The sequence below is a fragment of the Octopus sinensis genome, linkage group LG11 (assembly GCF_006345805.1).
Source record: "Octopus sinensis linkage group LG11, ASM634580v1, whole genome shotgun sequence".
Taxonomy (NCBI): domain Eukaryota; kingdom Metazoa; phylum Mollusca; class Cephalopoda; order Octopoda; family Octopodidae; genus Octopus; species Octopus sinensis.
Window position 1 is genome coordinate 41,985,100 of NC_043007.1, and position 23,604 is coordinate 42,008,703.

The 23,604-nt window shown below is 35.9% G+C and overlaps 1 protein-coding gene across 1 annotated transcript in view; it reads right to left on the minus strand.

Annotated features, from left to right (window-relative positions):
- Positions 1-12,906, minus strand: part of LOC115217127 (probable methylmalonate-semialdehyde dehydrogenase [acylating], mitochondrial) — a 31,464-nt gene extending 18,558 nt beyond the window's left edge. The window contains exons 1-4 of the mRNA XM_029786730.2: positions 12,745-12,906; positions 2,831-2,887; positions 2,182-2,256; positions 667-828 (exon numbers count right to left, since the gene is read on the minus strand). Of these exons, the coding sequence (XP_029642590.1) occupies positions 667-828; positions 2,182-2,256; positions 2,831-2,887; positions 12,745-12,798 (348 nt within the window). The 5' untranslated portion in view covers positions 12,799-12,906. The remainder of the gene's footprint in view (positions 1-666; positions 829-2,181; positions 2,257-2,830; positions 2,888-12,744) is intronic.
- Between the last annotated feature and the right edge of the window lie 10,698 nt (positions 12,907-23,604).

The following is a 23,604-nucleotide window of genomic DNA, read 5'->3' on the forward strand; positions in this document are numbered from 1 at the left end:
AGCATCACAAAAACCTTTTATTTAAAACCAATAAACACTTGAATAAAATAAAATGTGAACACCAGCTGTAGGTATACCTCCACAAACACCAGTCACAATGAGAGGGCTTCTATGAAGTCACTTGAACAACTAGAAACAGTGATCAAACTCCTTTAAATCATACTAAACTGTTTTATGTAACCTTGGCAGAATTTGAACTCAGAACGTAAAGACTGACAAAATGATGCTAAGCACTTTGTCTAGCATGCTAACAGTTCTACCAGCTCACCACTTTGGGCACATCTAGTAATATAACACAGGGTACATTAGGATTAAAAAAAAAATTTTTAATGGGATGGTTATAACTCTAAGGTTTTTTTTGTTTTATTTTGTTTTTTTAAGACTACTCTGTATCAGGATTCACCTGAGGCTAAATAACAACACACACAGTCTACCATTCAAATCAACTGGCTATAAATAATAGCCAAAGCAACCTTATATCATACCATATTGCTAAATATACTAAAAAGATACACCAACAATGTAGTTCTTGAAACTCAAAAAAGATGGGATGGACACAGCTGGAATGCCTTTAATCATAGATCTGGTGGGTAAGGGCTGATCTAGAGCTACAGAATACCACTGCCAACACAACCATTATCAAAACACACCAACAGAGTAACATACCATATTGTCTTTGATCAGTTGCTGGAGATTGAACATGCACTGCTGTCTAGTCAGGATGGTACTGTTGCGCCATGAACTGAAGGCCTTTTTGCAGGACTCTACAGCTGCATTCATCTCTTCCTGGGTAGATTGTGGCACCCGTGTAATGACTTCATTTGTGGCCTGTGAAGTAGATAGAATATGTTCATTTGATTGATGGATAGATTCAGGTAGAGAGATAAAGAGATAGACTTAAATATAGGTAGATCTATTAGTACACTATTTATGCCCACATACAACCATATATACTCTACACAAGAAAAATGTAAGCTCCAACATTAATAGTCTTAGTATTAAATTTCAATGGAATTAAGTAGAAATACTTAAATATTTCTTCACTAAAAGAGATGAATGATACAACCATATAATCACAGTAAAAATATAAATATGTTAAAAGTTACTGTTACACATTATTACAAATATTTGTTTATTCACAACATTTGTGAATAAACAAATAGTGGGCACAATATTTCTCGTGCCCACTACAATATTTTGTTTAGCCAGGAGTGGCATCAAGCATGATCAGCACATTTTAATGCTGATTTACTATTTTTAAAAAAATGTTTCCGTAGTCATTTAAGGGTTGTCTCCCTTGTAGTAAATGGTATTGATGGTTGTCAAGGAGTGAGAAATTTGTTCGCCATTCTGCCGACAGAGAACACCATGAAATGATTTAGTGCTTTTAAGCACCCGTTACCAAAAGTAAGAAAGGTTCTCTGCAGCGAATTTAGCAGTGTAAATAGCCTCTGTATTGGTCAAACATGTCCCAAACATATTTGAGTGGATCTAAATGTTTGTTTATAAGAATATTTCTTTACGGCAATTATACAGAAACATAAACAACATGATCCTCTATGAGGCAACCATTGGTAACAATGACGGCAGTGTGTCACTCCACATTTGAGACGGTGGGATTTGGTTTTTCTTCTTTTTTTTTTTGTTAACATTTAATGTTTACTTTTGAAAAGGACAATTCAAGAAATTTTCATTTTTGTTCCACAGAACTGTTTCATATTACTATGTGAACATCCAAACTTAAGTCTGATGGTGTAATCTGTTGTGAACCATATCAAGTCTACATTTTTATTGTAGTGTGTGTGTGTAAGCCATGTATTGTCGTTCAGCTTTGACTGAGCATAATTTTTACTCAAGCCATTTCTACTGTAACCTTGCTTTTTATTCAGACACAGTGTATCTAAGACAACACTGTTCAACATGTCCCTTCGTCAAAATAGCATGTGAGTTGAAGGAAATTTGGCTGCTATTTTTACCAGAGTGAGCACTTACACAGATGCTCCCTCATTTGCTCATGTATAAGCCAGATAGCTGTCATTTGTATTCTAAGTGTATCTATCTATATACAATATACATTTCTCTATTTTCATATCTGACTGTATTTGATTGCATATGTGTGTTGTGTATATGTGTTTCAGTATATTCATGTGTATGTAGTTGTGTAAATATAAATGTACTTACAGGATTATGCAAGTCAATCCATTTGTTTGTCTTGGACTCCACAAATTCTCCATCAATGAACATTTTTGTGGTTGGCTGCAAAAATTCAACAAAATCATTTCATTCCTATATTTCTTCCATTTCAACACAATACTGAATAGATGAACATTAATGAACAGTACTAACTGGAAAAGTTGCATTTAGTAGTCCCATTACATTTAAGAAGTTGTGATTCTTGAATAAATGAACAACTCAAACTGCTTCTTTTTAACCTGAATTTCTTTAAATACAGAAGAATTGTTTTTTTTACTGGGCCAAATAGGAATAATTACTTCAGTTATTGAACTCTTTAACCATTTCGATACCAACTCATCAGAGATTACCTTTGGTACTATGATACATACTTTACAGTAGCACACATGTGTGTGCTACATTACAGTAGCACACACACTCTCCACAGCATGACAATGCTCTGGCAGAGCAGCAACACCAAAGAATAAAGACACTACTACATATTGGGAGCACTTCATATTTTTCTTATTTCTATAAAACAAAAATTTAAAAAACTTTTCAATAAAACATCTATTCTTATTATAAGTATTAAATTATTTTTCTGGTAGATATTGTTGATTTTAAAAACAAAATGATAAAATGTATTAAAAAAACTTACAGCTGCATAGCGACATGTTTGGGTATGGAACTGAGACACTGATCCCAAGAAAGACCCCTGGAAGTAAAAAAACAAACATAGAAATATAAATCAATAGCACAGAAAGTGGCAGCAGGGAAGTATCCTGGAGTCATGACCTAGATGTTGCCTGCCCACCCCCACCCCTAGAGTGTAAGGGAGTTAAGGGCCAAAACAGCCGAAACACTTGCATGAAGAGGACTTCTTCTCTGAAGACCTTCTGTTATCTAGTTCTCCCAAGAGTTGTTTTACTGTCTCAACAGCAAGTTAACAAGTGGTATGCTGCATTTCAGACTCGATTATAAGTGATGTACAATTGAACAGCCAATGAAATTGAAGGTCAAGTAATATAACAAAACAGAAAATAAAAAAAACAGTAATGAAAATGAAACATGCATGCATACACACTCACAGCAGTAGAAATGTGTTAGTAAAAGAGTGAAAAGTTAAGAGAAACTGAAAATACCTCCTGCCCTACACTTCCTCTATCAACCTATCCCATGGAAGCTTCTTCATGGTAACTAGCCTATCAGATATAAGCCAAATTTACTTCAAATCCCATCTTACCATCTTAAAAAGATATATATCAAAGTCATTGTAGTCCTAGGTAAACTATGCCTTAAGCAATTATAGAATGATATGGTACTAGAAAGATCAGCTAAATCTCCCTCAAATCTCATGATCTTGAAAAAAAAACCAAAAAAAGCATACCCAGGCAAATATTGTTTATACATTATGCCTTAAACAATGACAGGATGGGTAGACACTAAACATAGCAGCCAAATTTCCCTTAAATCCAACTTAAACATCTGAAGAAGTTGGTGCATCTAGGCCAGAGTATAATCCTAGATACACTATGCCTTAATGATATATCAGGTTTTGAATGCCTTTGTTCATAAGTTTGCTCAACAGGGCTGACATGGGACTAAACAACTGGCCTATCAGTCCCTTTAAAATTCACATCAGCCAATAAACAGTGACATTGTAGCATCAGCAAAGTATCCCAAACACTGAACTTGTCTGTGACAAACTATGGCCAAAGATAATATACAAGATAATTAGAAGTATAGAATAATACTTGGTATGGAAACCAAATATGGAGAAGGTAGATTGCTTAGAATAAACACAAAAGCAGAAGAATTAATGATGCTGACCTTTAACAACTTGGATAATGTAGTAAAGATTCTTTACCAACATAACATGGCAGTCCTGGTTTAGGACTAATGTTGATGTAATTTAGCCCCAGGAGACATCGTCTCCAGCTGGCTATACAACATGATCTATGTCCTTATATTTTTGAGCAAGGGAGTCTAGCACCCCCACTCAGCTTGAAACAATATCTGTATATCACGATTTCTGGGTTATTTCCTTTCATCAGCACAGAATAATTGCTCCGCTAGAGGTGGTACTGACAAATTCCTGTTCGAAATATAGTTTTCAAGGTGACAACTAGTCACTGATTTATAAATTAGAAAACTACTGGGGCTAAATTACAGCAACATTAGTCCTAAACCAGCACTGCCATGTTATGTCGGCAAACAATCTTTACTACAAAGTACTGTTACTGAATATCTCACGTTATGAGCCACTTCTAACCAAGCAATTATTCTGTGCTGATGAAGGGGAATAACCCAGAAATCACGATATACAGATATTGTTTTGAGCTGAGTGGGGTGCTACATTGCCTTGTTTGAAAATATAAGGACACAGATCGTGTCGTACAGCCAGCTGGAGACAATGTCTCCTGGGGCTAAATTACAGCAACATTAGTCCTAAACCAGGACTGCCATATATACACACACCTACATATATATATATATATATATATATATATATATATATATATTATATATATATATATATATACATATACACACACACACACACACATTATGAGATCTAGATAAACATTAAGAACAGGAAAATCTGTGTATTATTATGTTGTATAAAAATAAAATTTTGGTAATGATATCAGAACCAGATAAGATAAGGAACATATAGACCAGTTTAAGTGCTAAAAGGAAAGATTGCTTTTATATTAAGGCTCCATAATATCTTGTCCTTATAGGACTGTTAAGAGGTCATTACAAAGACCACTCAAACAATGAGCTCATCTTACATATGGAATTTATTTGGGAAAGAGGTACACATTACCTATTGATTGAAAGTAAGGGATCAGAGGCAGAATAATACGATGAATGATTCAATAAATATAGCCTTATTTAAAAATATAAGTATACAAAAAATTTTAACAACTATGAAAAGTCCTAAAGTGTGTACTGATATAAGGAGGTATAACAGTATAAAAGTATGGCATACACTTACATATACAAAAAGGATTTATTTATTTATTTATTTATATATATATATATATACACACACACGCATTTATATAAAGAATATATCATAATTATAAGGTGTATATTATAACTGAAAAATATCAATTTAAGCACCATTTTGTATATCATGCATACCTGTAGAGAGAAGCTATAGCATACTCCAGGACTCAGAATGTTATACACACACACACACATATATATACATGCTCATACATACAATATATATACACACACACAGACATATACACACACTAGAATGTTACCTGTCACATACCACGTAACTTTAGAAGTATACTTCTGCCACCATAGGTAATATCAGATAAAGTGGCGTACAATTTTAATTTAACATAGCAAATTTCTTGATAAAAAAAATTATTTTTGAAAGAAAAATATTTATTATCTTCAAATAAAATTGAATAAAACAGTATTCAAAAAAATTAAAAATTTACTCTCCATACTGATTTTATATTATGGAAGTTCACACACACACACACTCCTGGTCAATGACCCTTTCTCTCCTCTGTGTGTGTGCAGCATTCCTTTATTCATTGCCTGCCAGCAAGCCTAGCATGTGTACTTATCCTGCACTACTCACGGTAGCTTCCTCTGTATCTCTCTTCCACTTTCTCTCCCCCTCTCTCCATACAATGTAAGCACAAGAGGAGAAAACAACTAACCAACATTTGTATCAGCTATTTATGTATATGTATATAAATATATATATATATATATATATCATCATCATCATCATCATTTAGCGCCCGCTTTCCATGCTAGCATGGGTTGGACGGGTCAACTGGGGTCTGTGAAGCTGGAAGGCTTCGTCAGGCCCAGTCAGATCTGGCAGTGTTTCTACGGCTGGATGCCCTTCCTAACGCCATATATGTAGCTGATATATATGTTGGTCAGTTGATTGTTCCTCTTGAGCTTACATTGTATGATGATGATCTATATATGTGTATATATGAAATATATATTTCTTATAACAATCTATACTGATTTAAGTTTCATCAGCAAGTACTCAACATACTCTACGATATTCAAACTCTGCTATATCCTCACTTGTACATGTTCTTTTTCTTCAGTTTTGGTGAGAATGTATTTTGAGCAACCTTAGTTGTAGAAACTATAATTGGCTTATAATGCTGTAGTAATATTCTGCCATTAAATCATGTGTGGTTGTTATATGGTGGCTAAACATGCAACTGCTGTGGCAGTATAGTTTACAGTAAACAGCAATCATGAACTATTATTCACAAATGTGGTTCTAATATTTTTTATTCATGATTGCACTAGTCTGTCACACAAAGAGCAAGCTCCTGTCAAAGCAAGGTCATGACCTGATTTTGATTCTCTGCTGACCTACATTTACTTATACCCACTATACATGGGTGGGCTGAAAAATTCATAGGCTAACAATGAAGGAGTGATGCTTAGAACTGTGAAATCTTGCATGCATTAATTTACATTTTTCTTAATAACTGCATTGTTTCTTTCCAAGTAAACTGACACCTGGCTGTTCAAAAAAGATTTCAAAAGCAACTTCTTAAAAAGAAACAAAATTTGGCATCATGGTGTGTTTAGCCCCCAATGGCATTCATGCTGACATGGTAGCTACATTAGGGGACAATGCTCCAGCTTTATTAACAGTTCAAAAGTGAGCAACTAAATTTAGAGGAGGAAGGGAGAGTGTTGAAGATGACCCAAAGTCTGATGTCATGCAACTGCCATCACTGAGAAAAACATTGGTCTATATCTAAAGTTCATTGATGCAGATCCAACTGTTTCCTTGAACATTTCCTTACTCAGGATAAGCCTTAAATTCATTACTTTGAACCAAAGACAAAGAGACAATCCATGCAGTGGAAACACCTCTCTTCACCTGCCCCAAAGAAATCTAGAGTCATTTCATGTGCAGGAAAGGAAATGGCCTCTGTTTTTTGAGATGGAGAAGGCACTGTATTCATTGACTATCTTTAAAAGGGCCACACCACCAATGGAAAGTACTATGCCAACTTACTGAGGCAGTCACAAAAGGCTATCAAAACCAACGCCAAGAAAAATGGAAGGAAAGGGTCTTCTTTCATCAGGAAGAAGTCCTGGCTTTCAATGAGTTTTTTCCTGATTTGGCCCCATCTATCGTCTGTTCCCCAACATGAAGAAACTTGCCTGGAAACCAGTATTGCACTGGTGATGTCATATCTGCTGTTGATGACTTTTTTGACCAACAGAATGTAAACTTCTTCGCCCATGGGACTCAAGAACTGCAACACCAATGGAAGAAGTGTGTGAACCACAAGGGGAGCTATGTTGAAAAATAAACATTTGGTCACATTCTATGAGAGTACCTTGGTCAGCCTATGAACTTTTCAGCCAACCTTTGTATAATGTCTCAGAGAAAAGGAACTACAAACATTATTACTATACCCTTTCCCTAAAATATGCAAGGCTGACAAGTCAAATAACAAAAAGAACTAGCATTCATGGCCAATCTTACAGCAAAACTGTAGTGGAGAGATTCTGACCACCCCCACATATAAATGACTGAAGGCAGACTGTCTCTTTGTTATAAAGTAAAGAACTGTGAGTGATTGGCAGTTCAGGTTAGTAAGCAGTTCAATGTGAGCCTTTGCTATAGAGTGTTGAGTCTCATGTAATATTAATAGTAGAGCGTCATATAAATACTTTATTTCCCCCCTGCTTAGTTACATTATATATCCAACATACAAGGATAGAAAAGTGGCGACGAGGATGAGATCCCCATTGAAGTATTGTACAACACGTTTGAGGTACCAACACCCAAATAATTTGAAACTACTTGTTCTAGCACCAGAAGACAGAAAAGAAAGGAAACACTGGAACTGAACACTAAATGTAAGAGATATTAAAACTCTAAGAGGAGTTCAATTCTCAAAATGGGAGAAGATAGGAGACATTGATTCTAAAACAGGGAGACAGAAGGTGGGCTGTCTTATTGTTATAAAGAACTGTGAGTGATTAACAGTTCAGGTTGGTAAGCAATCCACTGTAAGCCTTTGATATAGAGCATTGAATCTTGTGTAATAATAGAAAAATAGGGCCATAATAGAAAACATTTGCCCAAAGTGCCATGCAGTAAGACACAGTTGGGAATTGAAAAGAAAATTAAAATTGTTCAAAAGCCAATACAATATAAGCAGAAATATAGTGAGTAAAAGCAGAAGTAGGTCTTCTTTACTTCTGTATTCAAACTTTAACCCAATACTAACGGAAAAATTTTTTCCCAAATACATGAGAAGAAAGTGGTGGGAAAAAGAAAAGAAAATCTTAGTGAAGTTGGAGGTAAAAATAGTAAGAAAGGAAGAGGGGGATTATTAATCAATGTAAGGTAGGGAGGAGATTTTTCTGGTCAGTTGGAGGTCACTGATTTATAAACAACTTGTGAATTAACGATATGCACATTCGTGCCTATACAAACACTTAGTTGAAATTAACCTGTTAGCTCCAATATTTTCACATTCAAGTGCACCCATAAAGCTGCTAACCTGCATGCTTTCTCTCCCACTTTTTTCCAAACTTATTAAGACTAGAAGAAGGGTCATTGTGCCTTCCTCCAGACCTTCATACAATGGTCATGAGTTTGATGCCATTAATGTTTTGTTTAAACTGTTGCAGTTCTGACCAACAGAATGTAAACTTCTTCACCCATGGGACTCAAGGACAGCAACACTGATGGAAGAAGTGTGTGAACTACAAGGGGAGCTATGTTGAAAAATAAACATTTGGTCACATTCAGGAAAGGTGAAAGGCATGAGCAGAATGTTCCAGAAAGATGGTGTTTTGAGGTGGAAGGACTAAACATACTGGTTAGTGTAGGACCTGCGGGATCTTGGACACAAAGGTTAATGAGAACTGATGAGACAAGTGTGTTGGGAATTCCTGAGTATAAGAGATACTAGACCAGCCAATACCAAGAAGCAGGTCATTAAAATAACAATAGAAAAGACAAGGAAAAAGAGATGGCCAGGGACTGGAATGTCTGTGAGTGAGTTGCAGTAATCCCTCACCACATCGTGGTACACCTAAAGCAGTTTATTAAGCTTACATCAATTCCTCTGTGGTGTTGTTTTGCATTTATAATATAATAAATATATACAAGTTATAAAAATAATAATAAAAAATATACAGTACTGTTTCTACTTTGTGGATTTTTCACTTATCACAAGGGGTTTTGGAATGTAACACCCATGATAGTCGAGGGATTCCTGTAATGCCAATCAGTCAAATGGTCTTTCTTTGAAGGCAGACTAGGATGCCTGAGTGCTTAGCAATATCCCAGATGTGGGAGTAATATTCCTTTGTGAGCCTCATTCAAGCTTTGTAGAGAGTAGGCGATTGTTGGGGGCTGAAATATTTTATGGCCTGGAAGAGAAGGGCCAGTCTTAAGTATATTTAGAATGTATTATTTGGTGCAACCGTGAGTGCTACTTATGTTTGGGGTAGGCCAATGCAACAGTATTTTCTTGATATAAGTAGTGCTTGAACTTGGTCATACTAGGACATTCGCAAGATCACTGTTCATGGAATCAGTGCAGGTTTGGCATGTGATGTCTAAGTTGTGTATTGATGATGCATAGTTGGAGATGGTTAGGAAGAAATGAAGAATTGTAACATCTGTGTAAGAGAGTTGTTGGATGTGACAGTAAGTAGGTCATTGATGTATAGGTCAAAGAGAGTGGAGGGCAAAACCTAACCCTTGGGTATTACCAGAGTTGACTGACTGTGGGACAGAAAGAGTTCTATCAACATATTCTGCAATCGTGTGATCTGGTTGGAAGCTACATATCTATAAGATGAGATGAGTGGAGCCTATAGTCAGAAAGCTTTGATAGGAAATCTACAACATGGATGAAGGCTTTGCAGGTATCTAAGCTAAAAACACTGCTGTTGCCAAACTTCAACACATGTGACATAAGAAAATAGTTCTTCAGTGAGTCTGGCTCAAAACAGTAATGTGGAAAATAACAATATGCATATACATGACATCCATATGCATGCACTCTATATGCACAAGTATGCTTATTTTCCAACTTGCACCTCTATATCTGAGCAGCTCTCTGTCCATCTGCCTATCTGTTTTTCCATCAGCATGTCTACTACCTACATTCAAAACCATCTGGGGCTCAATCCATTTCTAAAGGTAGTAAGATAAGTAAGCTACTAATGGTGATAATTCCTGTCCTATTATACACAAGGAGAAAACTTGAATTCAAGAAATTTCAAGCTATATTACAGATCCAGATCCCAGACAGCTTATTTCTGTCTTACATCACTTGCCACCTGATTTTCTAGTTTTCATAAATGTAAGATTTTGCCCCATGTTAATTATTTGAAGGCAGTCAGGTGAAAGTGTTTACTGTGTCCATTCTAGTTGTGGGGTTTTTTTTCTCCTTTTCACAGGTAACTGATCAACATTTGCTGGTTGTGTATAAATGTTTCAGAAAGGAAAGGAAATTCGTTTTTCCTGAGTATTATTGAAGAAGCACTGAAATTCTGGAAGTATAATTAGTTTGATCTAAAATATACATCTTATATAAGGTAGACCACATGCATTTACTAGTACAATTCACTGTAACTGATTAACGATTTTCTTTTAAGAAATCATTTGGGTATCAGATACTGATATGGTACATTGGATTGTACCTTCAATATCAGTAATTCAAAAGTGGTACCTAATGTCGCTGAGAAAAGAAAAAAAATGTATATCAGATAATCAGCTTTCACATTTGTTATAAATTTCAAGACACGGAGTTCAACAGATTGATGAGGTACTGGATCATCAATGAAATGGTCAATAGTTTTTATTTTGTCGCCAGTGATTGGAAAAAGAAAAGACAGTTCTCACATAGCCCACTCTTCCAATTTTAAATATATAATACTGATGGATGACATAGTCCACTATAATAAAAAAAAAAAAGTAACTGTTTAATTTATATGTTTCACTAACTTACATAGATGATCTCAAAACATCGTATGAATGTTTCTTGTAAAATAAGGGTACTGATAAGGAAACTACTCCTGGATACATGGCAGGAAGATAAAGTACTCAAGTGATGCTTTCTGATTGAGTGGACTTACAAATCTAAGGCATTGTGCTTACATAAACACAACAAAAATGTTGAAAATAACTGAAGGGCAAAGAAGGTTAGTGTTATTAACCTTTTATTGCTTTTACATAAAATTTATTACTCGTAAAATAAGTTCGTATGTCGTGAGAAGTGAGTGCCATCGTTTTGAGTAAGATTGTCTGTGGTATTTAAACCCGAAAAATCCTAGACAGGTTTTAAAAAGGAAAAGGTTTGGAAAAACAAATTCAAGTGAACAAAAAAACTTCCAAGTAATACAGAACCTTGCAATATATAATTTACCGCAAATCTTCCACCTTAAGTACCATGCTTACTTGTAAAATTACAGTAAAAAAATGGTATTGGGATGATTTTAGGCAACCAATAAAAAAGGGCAACTAAATTCAATAACTGCATGACTTTTTCTCTTTTATAAATACAGTAAAGTCAGTTTATACAAAAGAACTGTCGTTTTATGTAGGGTAAGCGGTAAAAATATTTTATGTAATTGTCAACATGAATTGTTCTAGTGAAATGTATATATTGTGTGAACAGTACCTTGAGCATTTAACTAAATGAAATAAGTTACCTAAACAAAACACTGTGAGTAACATTTTCTGTAACATTGTATATGGTTTCATTCCACATCTAGTTGAAAAACACTACGCCTACATGTAAATACATATTGACGGGAATGCATGAAAAATAGGCAGGTTGTTGAGCAAGTTTTCACACATAATTCAGAGACTAAGTGAAAAATGATCGATGACCGTAACAAGATACAATGGGTTACATTCAACTCCATTTTGTTATGTAATATGCAGACACATGCAGATACATGTAAATAATTTTGTTATGTAATATGCAGACACATGTAGAAACTTACACACACACACACAAGGTAACGTCTACGCAGGCATACATGTAACAACTACATGTAAGGGCAAGATAGAAGCCTCTACATAGTCGCTTGATCGCTAAAAATAGCAGCCAAATATCCCGCAGATCTACCGTCTTAAAAATTAAGCGGGGTCGGCCCTATTGCGTAAAAGTAGTTTTAAAAATAAAGAAAAAAAAAAGGAATGTTATGGCTAAATAGCTTTTATCATAGGTCTGGAAGACAAAATGTAACCTAGGGCTAAACAAAAAAATAAGGTATACATATGTACACGTAAAAATACACGTATACATACAAAAAGTAAGGACAAAATACACGTATACATACTAAAAATATATAATAACTACGTATGCACACGCACATGTAACAATTAACAAATGTGCATAAAGAACTGCGTACATATGCACCATGTAACAGCATGTGCATGTAGACATAGAAAGATTATTTCTCAATGCATGAACAAATAATAACAAAAACTTGCTCCTGCTGCATACATGTACTATGTGAAAGGAGCAAGTGAAGATAGATCATCAATAGCCACAAAACAAAACTTACTCGATGTCGCAGAGTGAGACGTAGAAGCGAGGCCATGTTTAAGGAGTTAAACATTGCTCTCAAGACAGCTGTAGGAAAGTGACACTAATCTGTATCAGTTCGGCAATTTCAACCTCGAATCAGTGTATGACCTATTCACCCCTCATATAGGTAATCGTTTATTCGCCTCCTTTACGTATTTATTGTGTTGCTATTTGGAAAATAAAATCGTTTTCGTTTTCTTTTTCCTAGAGTTATTTTCCTCTTTTATTAATACTATTTGATTTCAATTTCTCTCTCTTTCTATCTCCCTCCTTCCCCCCATCTCTCTCACTTCTCACTCTCTCTTTCTTTCCTTCCCACTCTCTCCACACACCACTCGCCAACGAGACATATGTACCCCACCACCCGAAAGATACATCTGAACTACTTTTAGTGATGTATTTTTCACCAAATGTTTAACACGCCGGGGAAAATGCTTAGGGGCATTTCGCCAGTCTTCACAATCTGCGTTCAAATTCTGCCGAGGTTGACTTTAACTTTCATCCTTTCGGAGTCGATAAAATAAGTACCAGTTGAACACTGAGATCAAAGTAACCGATTTATCTCCTCTCACGAAACTTCTGGCTTTGTGTCAAAATTTGAAATCATTATTTGTCTTGGTGGTCTTGTTGGTAGAGACACATGTAGACAACAACAATGAACATCCTCAGCAGGATTCAATCTTTCCCAGGAGTTGTATTAAGGGGTCTTACTAAAATTTTAAAGGCAGCAAGCTGGCAGAATCGGTAGCATGCCAGTCAAAATGCTAAATAGTATTTCACTTGCTTTGACATTCTGAATTCAAATTCCGCTGATGTCAACTTTGCCTTTCATTCTTTCGGAATCAATAAAATAAGTACCAGTTAAACGCTGGGGTTGATGTAATTAACTAGCCCCACTCCCCAATATAGTAGAAAGGAGGAGGAGGAGGAGGATCATCATCATCATCATCATCATCATCAAGTGAGAGAGCAGTGCATGTCATCAAAGTGGCATTGAGGTAAAATAAACGAAGCCCAGTATACCCATCATGACTACCCGTCTGATAAGGTACATGAATCATAACTATATGTGCATGATGACATGGTCATCTCATATCAAGATAATCAGTGCATGACTTTGCAGGTGGGGAGCCCAGTTAGAATTTTCTTCAGGTCAAGTAGCCCATCCCATTTAAATGGTCCTTGAATAAGGGTTGTTTAAGGATGTTGAGTGAAACACCCATGTTTCCAGAGGTGAATTATCCAAACACCAAAGAATCCCTCTCAACACATGGCTATGATGTTCCCCCACTACTTCTGCTCGTGATCAGAGATGCACATATCATCAGCCACCGAGGGACATGCTCAACTGGCTAAAGTCAAACAACTGATTAGCAAATCTATGGTATTGAGCAGAATATTTGCTGTAGTCCATCTTTTATACCAAGACAAAACATATACATGATAATACTTCCAATGAGTTAAGATCAGAAGCCATGAGAGCCAGTACCTGGTACTGCATCAGGGTATTTACTATTATAATTATTTATTAGTTATTATTATTATTATCATTATTATTATTATTATTATCAATATTATTACTTCCATCCTTTCAGGGTCATTAAAATAAGTATCATTTGAGCACTAAGGTCAATGTAATCAACTTACACTCTTCCTCAGATCTGATGGCCTTGTGCCAAAATTATTATTATTATTATCATTATTATTATTATTATTATTAACTACACTCTCAGAGTGGACTACACTCTCGGAGTGGTTGGCGTTAGGAAGGGCATCCAGCTGTAGAAACACTGCCAGATCTGACTGGCCTGGTACAGCCTTCGGGCTCCCCAGACCCCAGTTGAACCGTCCAACCCATGCTAGCATGGAAAGCGGACGTTAAATGATGATGATGATGATGATGATTATTATTATGTATATATTTATATATTTAATATCATAGTCTCATAACAGCCAATAAATATTACCAGTTTCATGATGATAATCTTCCAGAAATGAAAGGTAAATTATTGATCATCAGATAAAGCTGAATGGAAAAGTATGGTTTGCTCTCTTTGCTATGGGAGGCCTGAAAATGTTACATAAAATTCATGGGTCTTAGAGTTGATGTAAAAAAATCAGACTGAAATTCATGGATGAAAGAACACAAAGGAAATAGACTAAGAGAACAAAAAAAAAAAAGCAAGTTTTGTTCTTAAACCCATAAATGTTACGTTTCTTGGATTAAATCCTTTTAGGTAGTGACCTGCATGTCAGCATGCAGATAGTATGCAAAATATTGTTATAAAATGCCAGGTTGTTGCGCTAAGTAACCTTAAAAGATAAGGAGACTTAAAGATATGTGCAGTAAAAGGTTTCAATCTTATGTTGCCCTCAGCAGAGTTGAGCATTATACTAAATGCCCTTTAGTTCAAAATATGAATACTAAAACATTTTCTTTTGTATTTGAGAAAAACATTCAAAGATTCTTTTATTATTTATTTTAGCATGCTGGGCAAATTACTTAGTGGCATTTCATCTGTTGTTACATTCTGAGTTCAAATGCAGCTGAGGTAGACTTTACCTTTCATCCTTTTGGGGTCAATAAAATAAGTACCGGTTAAGCACTGGGGTTGATATAGTCAGCTTACATGTCTCCCAATATTGCTGGCCTTTTGCCAAAATTTAAAACTATTATTAATTCTATTTATTATTTTAGCAATTATAATGTTTTCGTGTTCTCTATAAAATATATTTTTGATAATTTAATTTTTATTTTTTGATTGAAAGTAGTTGACCTTATCTAAACTACAAAATAGTCAGACACTGGCTGTACCTATGCTACACAATATTTTACCTCTATCAGAAAACTGCTTACTACAACATAACAAACCTATGCAGACCCTTTGAAGTATTAAAAAGAAAACATCTAAAACCAAATAAATTAAATATCAAAGTATTTTCTCATAAAATTTGATAAGCTTTGACTAAATTAATCTATACTAACATTTTATTTATTCAAAGCAATACTTCTCCTATCTCTCAAAATAAGGTCAGTTTTTATCAAGAGGACAAATAAGGCACTACAATTTTTAATAAATCTTTTAAAACCCTCACAATATGATTATTTGATATGTTTAGTACTGCCAGCAACAATAATTCCCTTGGTTTCTTCTGACTGTTTTTGTTTATATATATTTACTCTTTTACTTGTTTCAGTCATTTGACTGTGGCCATGCTGGAGCACCACCTTTAGTCAAGCAAATCGACCCCAGGACTTATTCTTTGTATGTCTAGTACTTATTCTATTGGTCTCTTTTACCAAACCACTAAGTTACGGGAACGTAAACACACCACCATTGGTTGTCAAGCAATGTTGGGAGGACAAACACAAGCACATAAACACACATACACATATATATATATATATATATATATATAATTAATTAATAAGGGTGAGAGAATTAGATACTAATTTAATAGTATATCTATTCTACACCAAGTGGCCTAGTGCTCCGAGAAACCTGGATTATTATAATATTTTATAATATATTATAATATTTTTACAAAATAAATATAAGAGAGTGGTCACTATATGGCTCACTCTAGCACCAGCTAATCCAAAAGGTTTCAACCACAAAAATACATGTTTCCCATGAAAGTCAGTACGATTGTTAGCTCACACGGACAGGGCAAATAAAAAATAACAAAAATACAGATTATTTTGGGACAATTGTTTCGCTATTAATGAATTAAATGTAATTTTACTTACAAAAAAATCCACTTGTAGCTCCTCAGCCAAAACTATCTGGATGAAATCCACTCAATCACACGCCAGATTTTACCATAACGATAAATACGCGTGTGGTTCAATTGATTACATCCGACGTTATAATTCAAATGCCCCAACTAACAGCGCGCATCCAGATAGTTTTGGCTGAGGAGCTACAAGTGGATTTTTTTGTAAGTAAAATTACATTTAATTCATTAATAGCGAAACAATTGTCCCAAAATAATCTGTATTTTTGTTATTTTTTATTTGCCCTGTCCGTGTGAGCTAACAATCGTACTGACTTTCATGGGAAATGTATTTTTGTGGTTGAAACCTTTTGGATTAGCTGGTGCTAGAGTGAGCCATATGTGACCACTCTCTTATATTTATTTTGTAAAAATATTATAATATATTATAAAATATTATAATAATCCAGGTTTCTCGGAGCACTAGGCCACTTGGTGTAGAATAGATATACTATTAAATTAGTATCTAATTCTCTCACCCTTATTAATTAATTATAATTATGCTGCATTTATTTCTAAATGCTGTATTGTTTTCCGTGAAAATTTGGCGCGCTGTTAGTTGGGGCATTTGAATTATAACGTCGGATGTAATCAATTGAACCACACGCGTATTTATCGTTAATGGTAAAATCTGGCGTGTGATTGAGTGGATTTCATCCAGATAGTTTTGGCTGAGGAGCTACAAGTGGATTTTTTTGTAAGTAAAATTACATTTAATTCATTAATAGCGAAACAATTGTCCCAAAATAATCTGTATTTTTGTTATTTTTTATTTGCCCTGTCCGTGTGAGCTAACAATCGTACTGACTTTCATGGGAAACATGTATTTTTGTGGTTGAAACCTTTTGGATTAGCTGGTGCTAGAGTGAGCCATATAGTGACCACTCTCTTATATTTATTTATATATATATATATATATACACACATATATACGATGGGCTTCTTTCAGTTTCCATCTACTAAATACACTCACAAGGCTTTGGTCGGCCCGGGGCTATAGTAGAAGACACTTTCCCAAGGTGCCACGCAGTGGGAATGAACCCAGAACCATGTGGTTGGTAAGCACAGCCACTCCTGCGCCTATTTACAATAAGAATTTCTAATTAGTTGTAGAATACTCTTAGTAAATAAGTTTCATCAATTAGATGAACTGTGATATACCACACATACATGCATGCACACACGCACATAAAGTGCATGTCAGAAGTTTTGAAACTTTTCTAGGAGAGGTAGTAATAACTGTCCTAGATTATTGTAATTTTAGTATTTTATTATGGTACATCTAATAAGCTGATTGCCAACTTTTGTCATTCCAGATTGAAGGAAATGGCTATAACAACACTTTAAACACATCCTACATAACGCTGCTTGTCACAGTTGACTAGTCTGCAGAATGCAGGTGAGATGTGAAGACAATTTGGAAGCTTGCTATGCAATAAAGTTTTGTTTTAAACTGGACAAAAACACTACAGAAACATATGAAAAGCTCCAGACTGCCAATATATTAACTTGTATAATCTGAACATCAAATTTTTAGTGGCACAAGAGGCTAGGCAAGGCATGTCCACTGGGAAATTCGTGATGATATCCCTTTATTATAGCAAGGCATCATCTACTTTCACTGGATCCCCACTGGTCAGTTGGTCAACAGAGAGTACTTTATGGAGGTTTTAAGTGAGTTCAGGAAGAGATTTCATCACAAAGAGCCAGAGCACATGCACCATGACAAAACAGCCATTTACAGTTCCATCCTGGTAACCAACTACTTGACAGAGATGGGCATCAGAAACTGTCCCTCATCTTACCTGTGATTTTTTATTATTCCCCAAGCTAAAGGTGAAGATGAAAGAGACTGGGACAAGGGTCTTGATACCTTTACTTTTGAGAATCTGCATGGTCCTTCACGAAGTGGTTGGAGCATTACAAGTGCATTGAAGTCAGAGGAACTTACTTAGAAGGAGATTAGAGTTTTGTACTTCTTTGAAATAAATAAATGTCTTCCCTGAAAAAGTCTCAAGACTTCTAGAATACACTTTGTACATACACACGTGCAGAGGCATGGTCAAAAGGCAGGCATGGTTGTGTAGTTAAGAAGTTCACTTCCTAACTACACGAAGCCCTTGTGTTTCCTCTTTAGTAATGTGTAATTAGTCAGATGAGAATGGGTAATGTATCAAAAGTAAAAACAGAATAACAGAAAGAAAGTAGTTTATTACTAGTACTTATTTTAGACTGCTACTAGAATTCATTCACGCCATCATTTCAGTGCACTAAAAGACTAAAGACTTTGGTCTCTTCATGTAATGATATAAATATATATTTTATTTTCAAATCTGTGAAATTTACCAATGATTTATTGGGTTACTACGACAAAGCCCACAACAACAATGATAATGATAAAGTAAAAAGGGGAGGAGCTAGGAGATGTAAGCTAACAGGCTATTACTGTTGATTATATTAGTAAACACCCTTTTCCCAGCTATCATCCACAAGATGTGTAGCAAAGTTGAGCCTTGTGTATGTTGGACAAAGATAAACTAAATATATTGAAGTCATGTACTCTTTAGTACCCTACCATTTCTCTTAACAATAAGGACGTTACAGCTAATTAGGTCATCAATGACTATACTGATTAAGATAAGATATCTTTATAATATCAGCTGATAAGTAAGATGAAAGATAGTAATATCTGAAAACACATCAGCTGTCATTTGTTACATTTTAATATAGAGTAAAGCTTTAAAGGTAACCAAAAGAATTGTTAACTGACACACATACAGACAAGATTCATCATCATCATCATCATCGTTTAACGTCCACCTGCCATGCTAGCATGGGTGGGACGGTTTCACAAGAGTCAGCCAGACAAGCCGGCACCAAACTTCTGTGACTGTTTTGGCAGGATTTTTACAGCTGGATGCCCTTCCTGACACAAACCACTTGGTAGAGTGAACTTAATGATTTTTACATGGCACAAGCACAGTATGGACTGAGTGCTTTTAAGTGGCTCCTGCACTGACAGGGTCACCAAGTACTTGCAAGACATAAAAAAAAAACTTTCGAGAAAGAAGGAGGCATTGGAGGGGGTGATCTTGTGTCGGATGATGAAAGGTTATAGTGAGACAGAGAGTCAGAAACAGGGGTCTTGCTGTAGAGGAAGTACAAGATTACCTGGCTGGAGAGAGAGAGAGAGAATGAAGACAGAAACATGTGCACTACTGCAAAGGAAGTACATGCTTACTCAACCTGATGAAAGTGCAGGAGAAGGAGAGGGAGAGAGTTGGAGACAGCAGGATAGAGATGGTGGCAGAATGCCAGGCATACTCACAAGGGACAGGAATCAGAATAATGGGATGGTTGAGTAAAGGAAGAGGGAAATACAGATGGTGGCAAGTGCCAGGGCATACCCTTGAAATTTGAACACCATAGTATAAGTGGCAGCATATTGCAAAGGAAGCATGATTAAAGAGTGTGGAGGTGGGGAGGGAGTGGCGAAAACCTGGATATATATAGAGAGTTGGGAGGCTACCAGATAGCGATGATACAGAGGGACAGGGCCATGAGAACACGATTGGAGAGTGAGAGCTAGGCATAGTGTATGAAGGAAGAAATGCGAGAAAGAGAAGAGATGTGGAAATGTAGAGTGGTTTGTTGTGGTAGGGTGAGTGAAAACTTTTCTTGTTATGTGTGGGTGGAACACACAAGTCGGGGGCTAGAAGATAGCAATAATACAGTGAAACTGGGTATGTGGGTGGAATACACAGGTCAGGGGCTAGTGGAGAGCAATGATGTAGTGGCACAGGGCCAAGAGGACAGTATGGAGGAGTGGTAGATAAGCATAGTGCATGAAGTGGAGATGTGAGGAAGAGAAGAGATGTAGAAATGTAGTTTGGTTTGTTGTGGTGGAGTGTGTGAGAAGTTTTCGTATTAAGTGTGGGTGGAACACACAGTGCTTCTAGAACTCACTTTCGCTGACATGGGCAGGTCTTCTCTAGAACTTCATATCACTAGACAGCTCAGTCCATTGTCATTTCCTCCATGAGGCCCAACTTCCTGAGATTGGTCCTAACCACTTCATCCCACGTCTTCTTGGTCTCCCTCTTCTGTAGGTACCATCCACTTTCAGTGATCAGCACTTCTTTATGCAGCTGTCCCACTCTCTCTCTCCTTCTCCTGCACTTTCCTCAGGTTGCGTAACCATGTACTTCCTTTGCAGTAGTGCACATGTTTCTGTCTTCATTCTCTCTCTCTCTCTCCAGCCAGGTAACCTTGTACTTCCTCTAATGACTAGTATTACTGATTGATTACTTTAAGAGAACAGATACACGTTCCCTTAAAGAAATCCTTAGGCAGAATCAGTGTGGCACAGTATGTGACAAAGTACATTAATTACAAGTACTTTCAATCCACTGGCTTGACCCTGCCCCCACCATACACACACACATGAATAGAGATAAGGCCTACAGCCTCATTAGGCTGAAATACCACTGCTATATTAACAATATTTTATCAATAATATATAGTATATTGTATATATTGTAAAATTTAATGTAATAACTTGTAAATATTGTAAAATTTAATGTAATAACTAAAACCCCTACAAAAGCTTTCCTATCATTGCCATGTGCAAACTTTCAGGGTTACTAACACCAATGCTAGCACAATGAGAGGTAGATATAATATATAGAGAGTGTAGTTATAGAGATACTTGAGTGGAAGAAAGTAGATATGTGTTGTGTACAAGAAGTAAGATACCACATGGACAAGAAATTTTTCAGAGTGAGTTACAACACTAAAGACATATTTTTGGTAGACAGGTAGATAAATAAAGTACTTGTAGTAGCCAGAGTAGGTAACAGAATGATAATATTAGGGTAGTCACAGACAACACATGAGCAAACAACTGTTTTTATGGAGCTCTCTTGCAGACTAGCTCAGTAGCACTTAATGATCACATCAGTTGTAATGGGTAGCAACTCTAAAGGTCATATTGAGAAGAACTATGATAAGTATTCTGATGTACATGGTGGTTGTGTGTACAAAACAGGGAATGAAGAGGGTTCTGTGATGTATATGACCTAATTATTTGTGATACTAACTTCAGGAAACAGTCAGCCAATCAGGTAAGTATACAAGCCAGAAGATAGATAGACCTTATAGACATCAGAAACTGCAATAAGCAGAAGTTTGTGAATACTATATTTTCTTCCTAATGAAAAATGCATCATTCAATTCAGAGTATTGATTAGCTTAAGAGATAGATTGACCCAAAACACAACATCTACAGAAAGAAGATATAAAAGATAAAATATCACTTTACAAGACCAGTGGAGTCAATATGTCAAGGTTGAAGTTCAGTTAGAGACTTGTAATATAGAATTTAACTAGATTTATAAAACAATCAGCTGCAAGCTATAGATCAGATGTGTGGATGGAGCATCATTCTAATAAAACAGAAGATATACAGTAGAAACAGCCACAAAAGCTAAGTGACAAGTCTGGAAAGATGGTAGAAATAGGGAGAGTAAGGAACTATATCAGGTAATTAAAAGAGAAGCTAGACATCAGGTATATTTAGCAAGGACAGAAGCAGAATTTAAGAGTGTTGGCAATGTTCTGTGGCATGAGAATCAGAGGTGTGAGATGTTCTAAATTGCAAAGTAATTTGACACTATGAATTAGGACATCGCTGGTGAAAGTGTGTATATAATGAATTCTTAATTGTTTCTCATTAGCAAGAATAGATTAAGACAGGTGTGTGGTGTGGTGAAAGTAGTGTCTGGCCAAAAGACTGAGGATTTCAAGGAAAAATTTAATCTCTCTCACCCTCTCTCCTCTCTCAATATATATGTACATATGTATGTTTATATATATATGTGTGTGTGTGTGTGTGAATATTTATACATCTAGCCAGATGTATGTATACACACACGTACATACACACATGCATGCATACACACATACATGTACACACGTATAATATATGCCTAGGTCTATATTAAAAAAACATTTATTGCACAACATTTTTGTTTCGGGCTACCATAGATTAAAAGTTGATCCCACCATTTAAGCTGTACCCAGGTGATGGTCCTGTAGTAAAAATAAATTGAAGATACTTTCTTCTTTATTGCATTCCTAGTGAATGACTGCTTCCTCCCACTTTCTACACACACATGCACACACTCTCTCTCTCTCTCTTTCTCTTCCTCTCCTTCTCTCTCTAATATTTTCTAGAAATTGATCAGCTTTTAATGTTTTAATGTAGAATATGAGTGACGCGAGAAGTATTCTGATAACATAAAACAGAAATGTTCTAAATCTTTTGCTTGTTCCTTCCATCTCAGCCACTCTGTTTTCTGTTGAATTTTGTGATCATAGAAAGCATAGTAACTTCTGAGGGAATTCTAAAAGACCGAATCAGCATGGCTGGAAATTTTGGAGTTCAAAAACAGTCTGGGTTAGTTTTGTGGTCCAGACATTTGCAAGTGAGATGATGGAGTGACATTAACAACAAAGATGAAATTTACAGAAATTTCTAATGAAATTAAAAGTGATGATACCGAGGATGATGCTGACTAAAACACTTGTAACTGTGCTGATGATAGGGAACGCTCCATAATGGAGCGGTTACAACTGGGTATTGTATGTATTTACAGCCTCGTGAACTGAGCCAACAATAGTTAAGTTGTCTTGGCCTTGAATTAACATAACTAGGCATTAATAACGGTGCGTAGACTGCATCCTTAGGTCCGTAATACAATACTTTTTCTTTCTACTCTAGGCACAAGGTCTAAATTTTTGGAGAGGGGGCCAGTCGATTAGATTAATCACGGTACGCAACTGGTACTTAATTTATCGACCCCGAAAAGATGAAAGCAAAGTCGACCTGAGCGGAATTTGAACTCAGAATGTAAAGACAGACGAAATACCTATTTCTTTACTACCCACAAGGGGTTAAACACCGAGGGGAACGAATAAGGACAAACAAACGAATTAAGTCGATTATATCGAATTTGAACTCAGAACGTAGCGGCAGACGAAATACCTATTTCTTTATTAC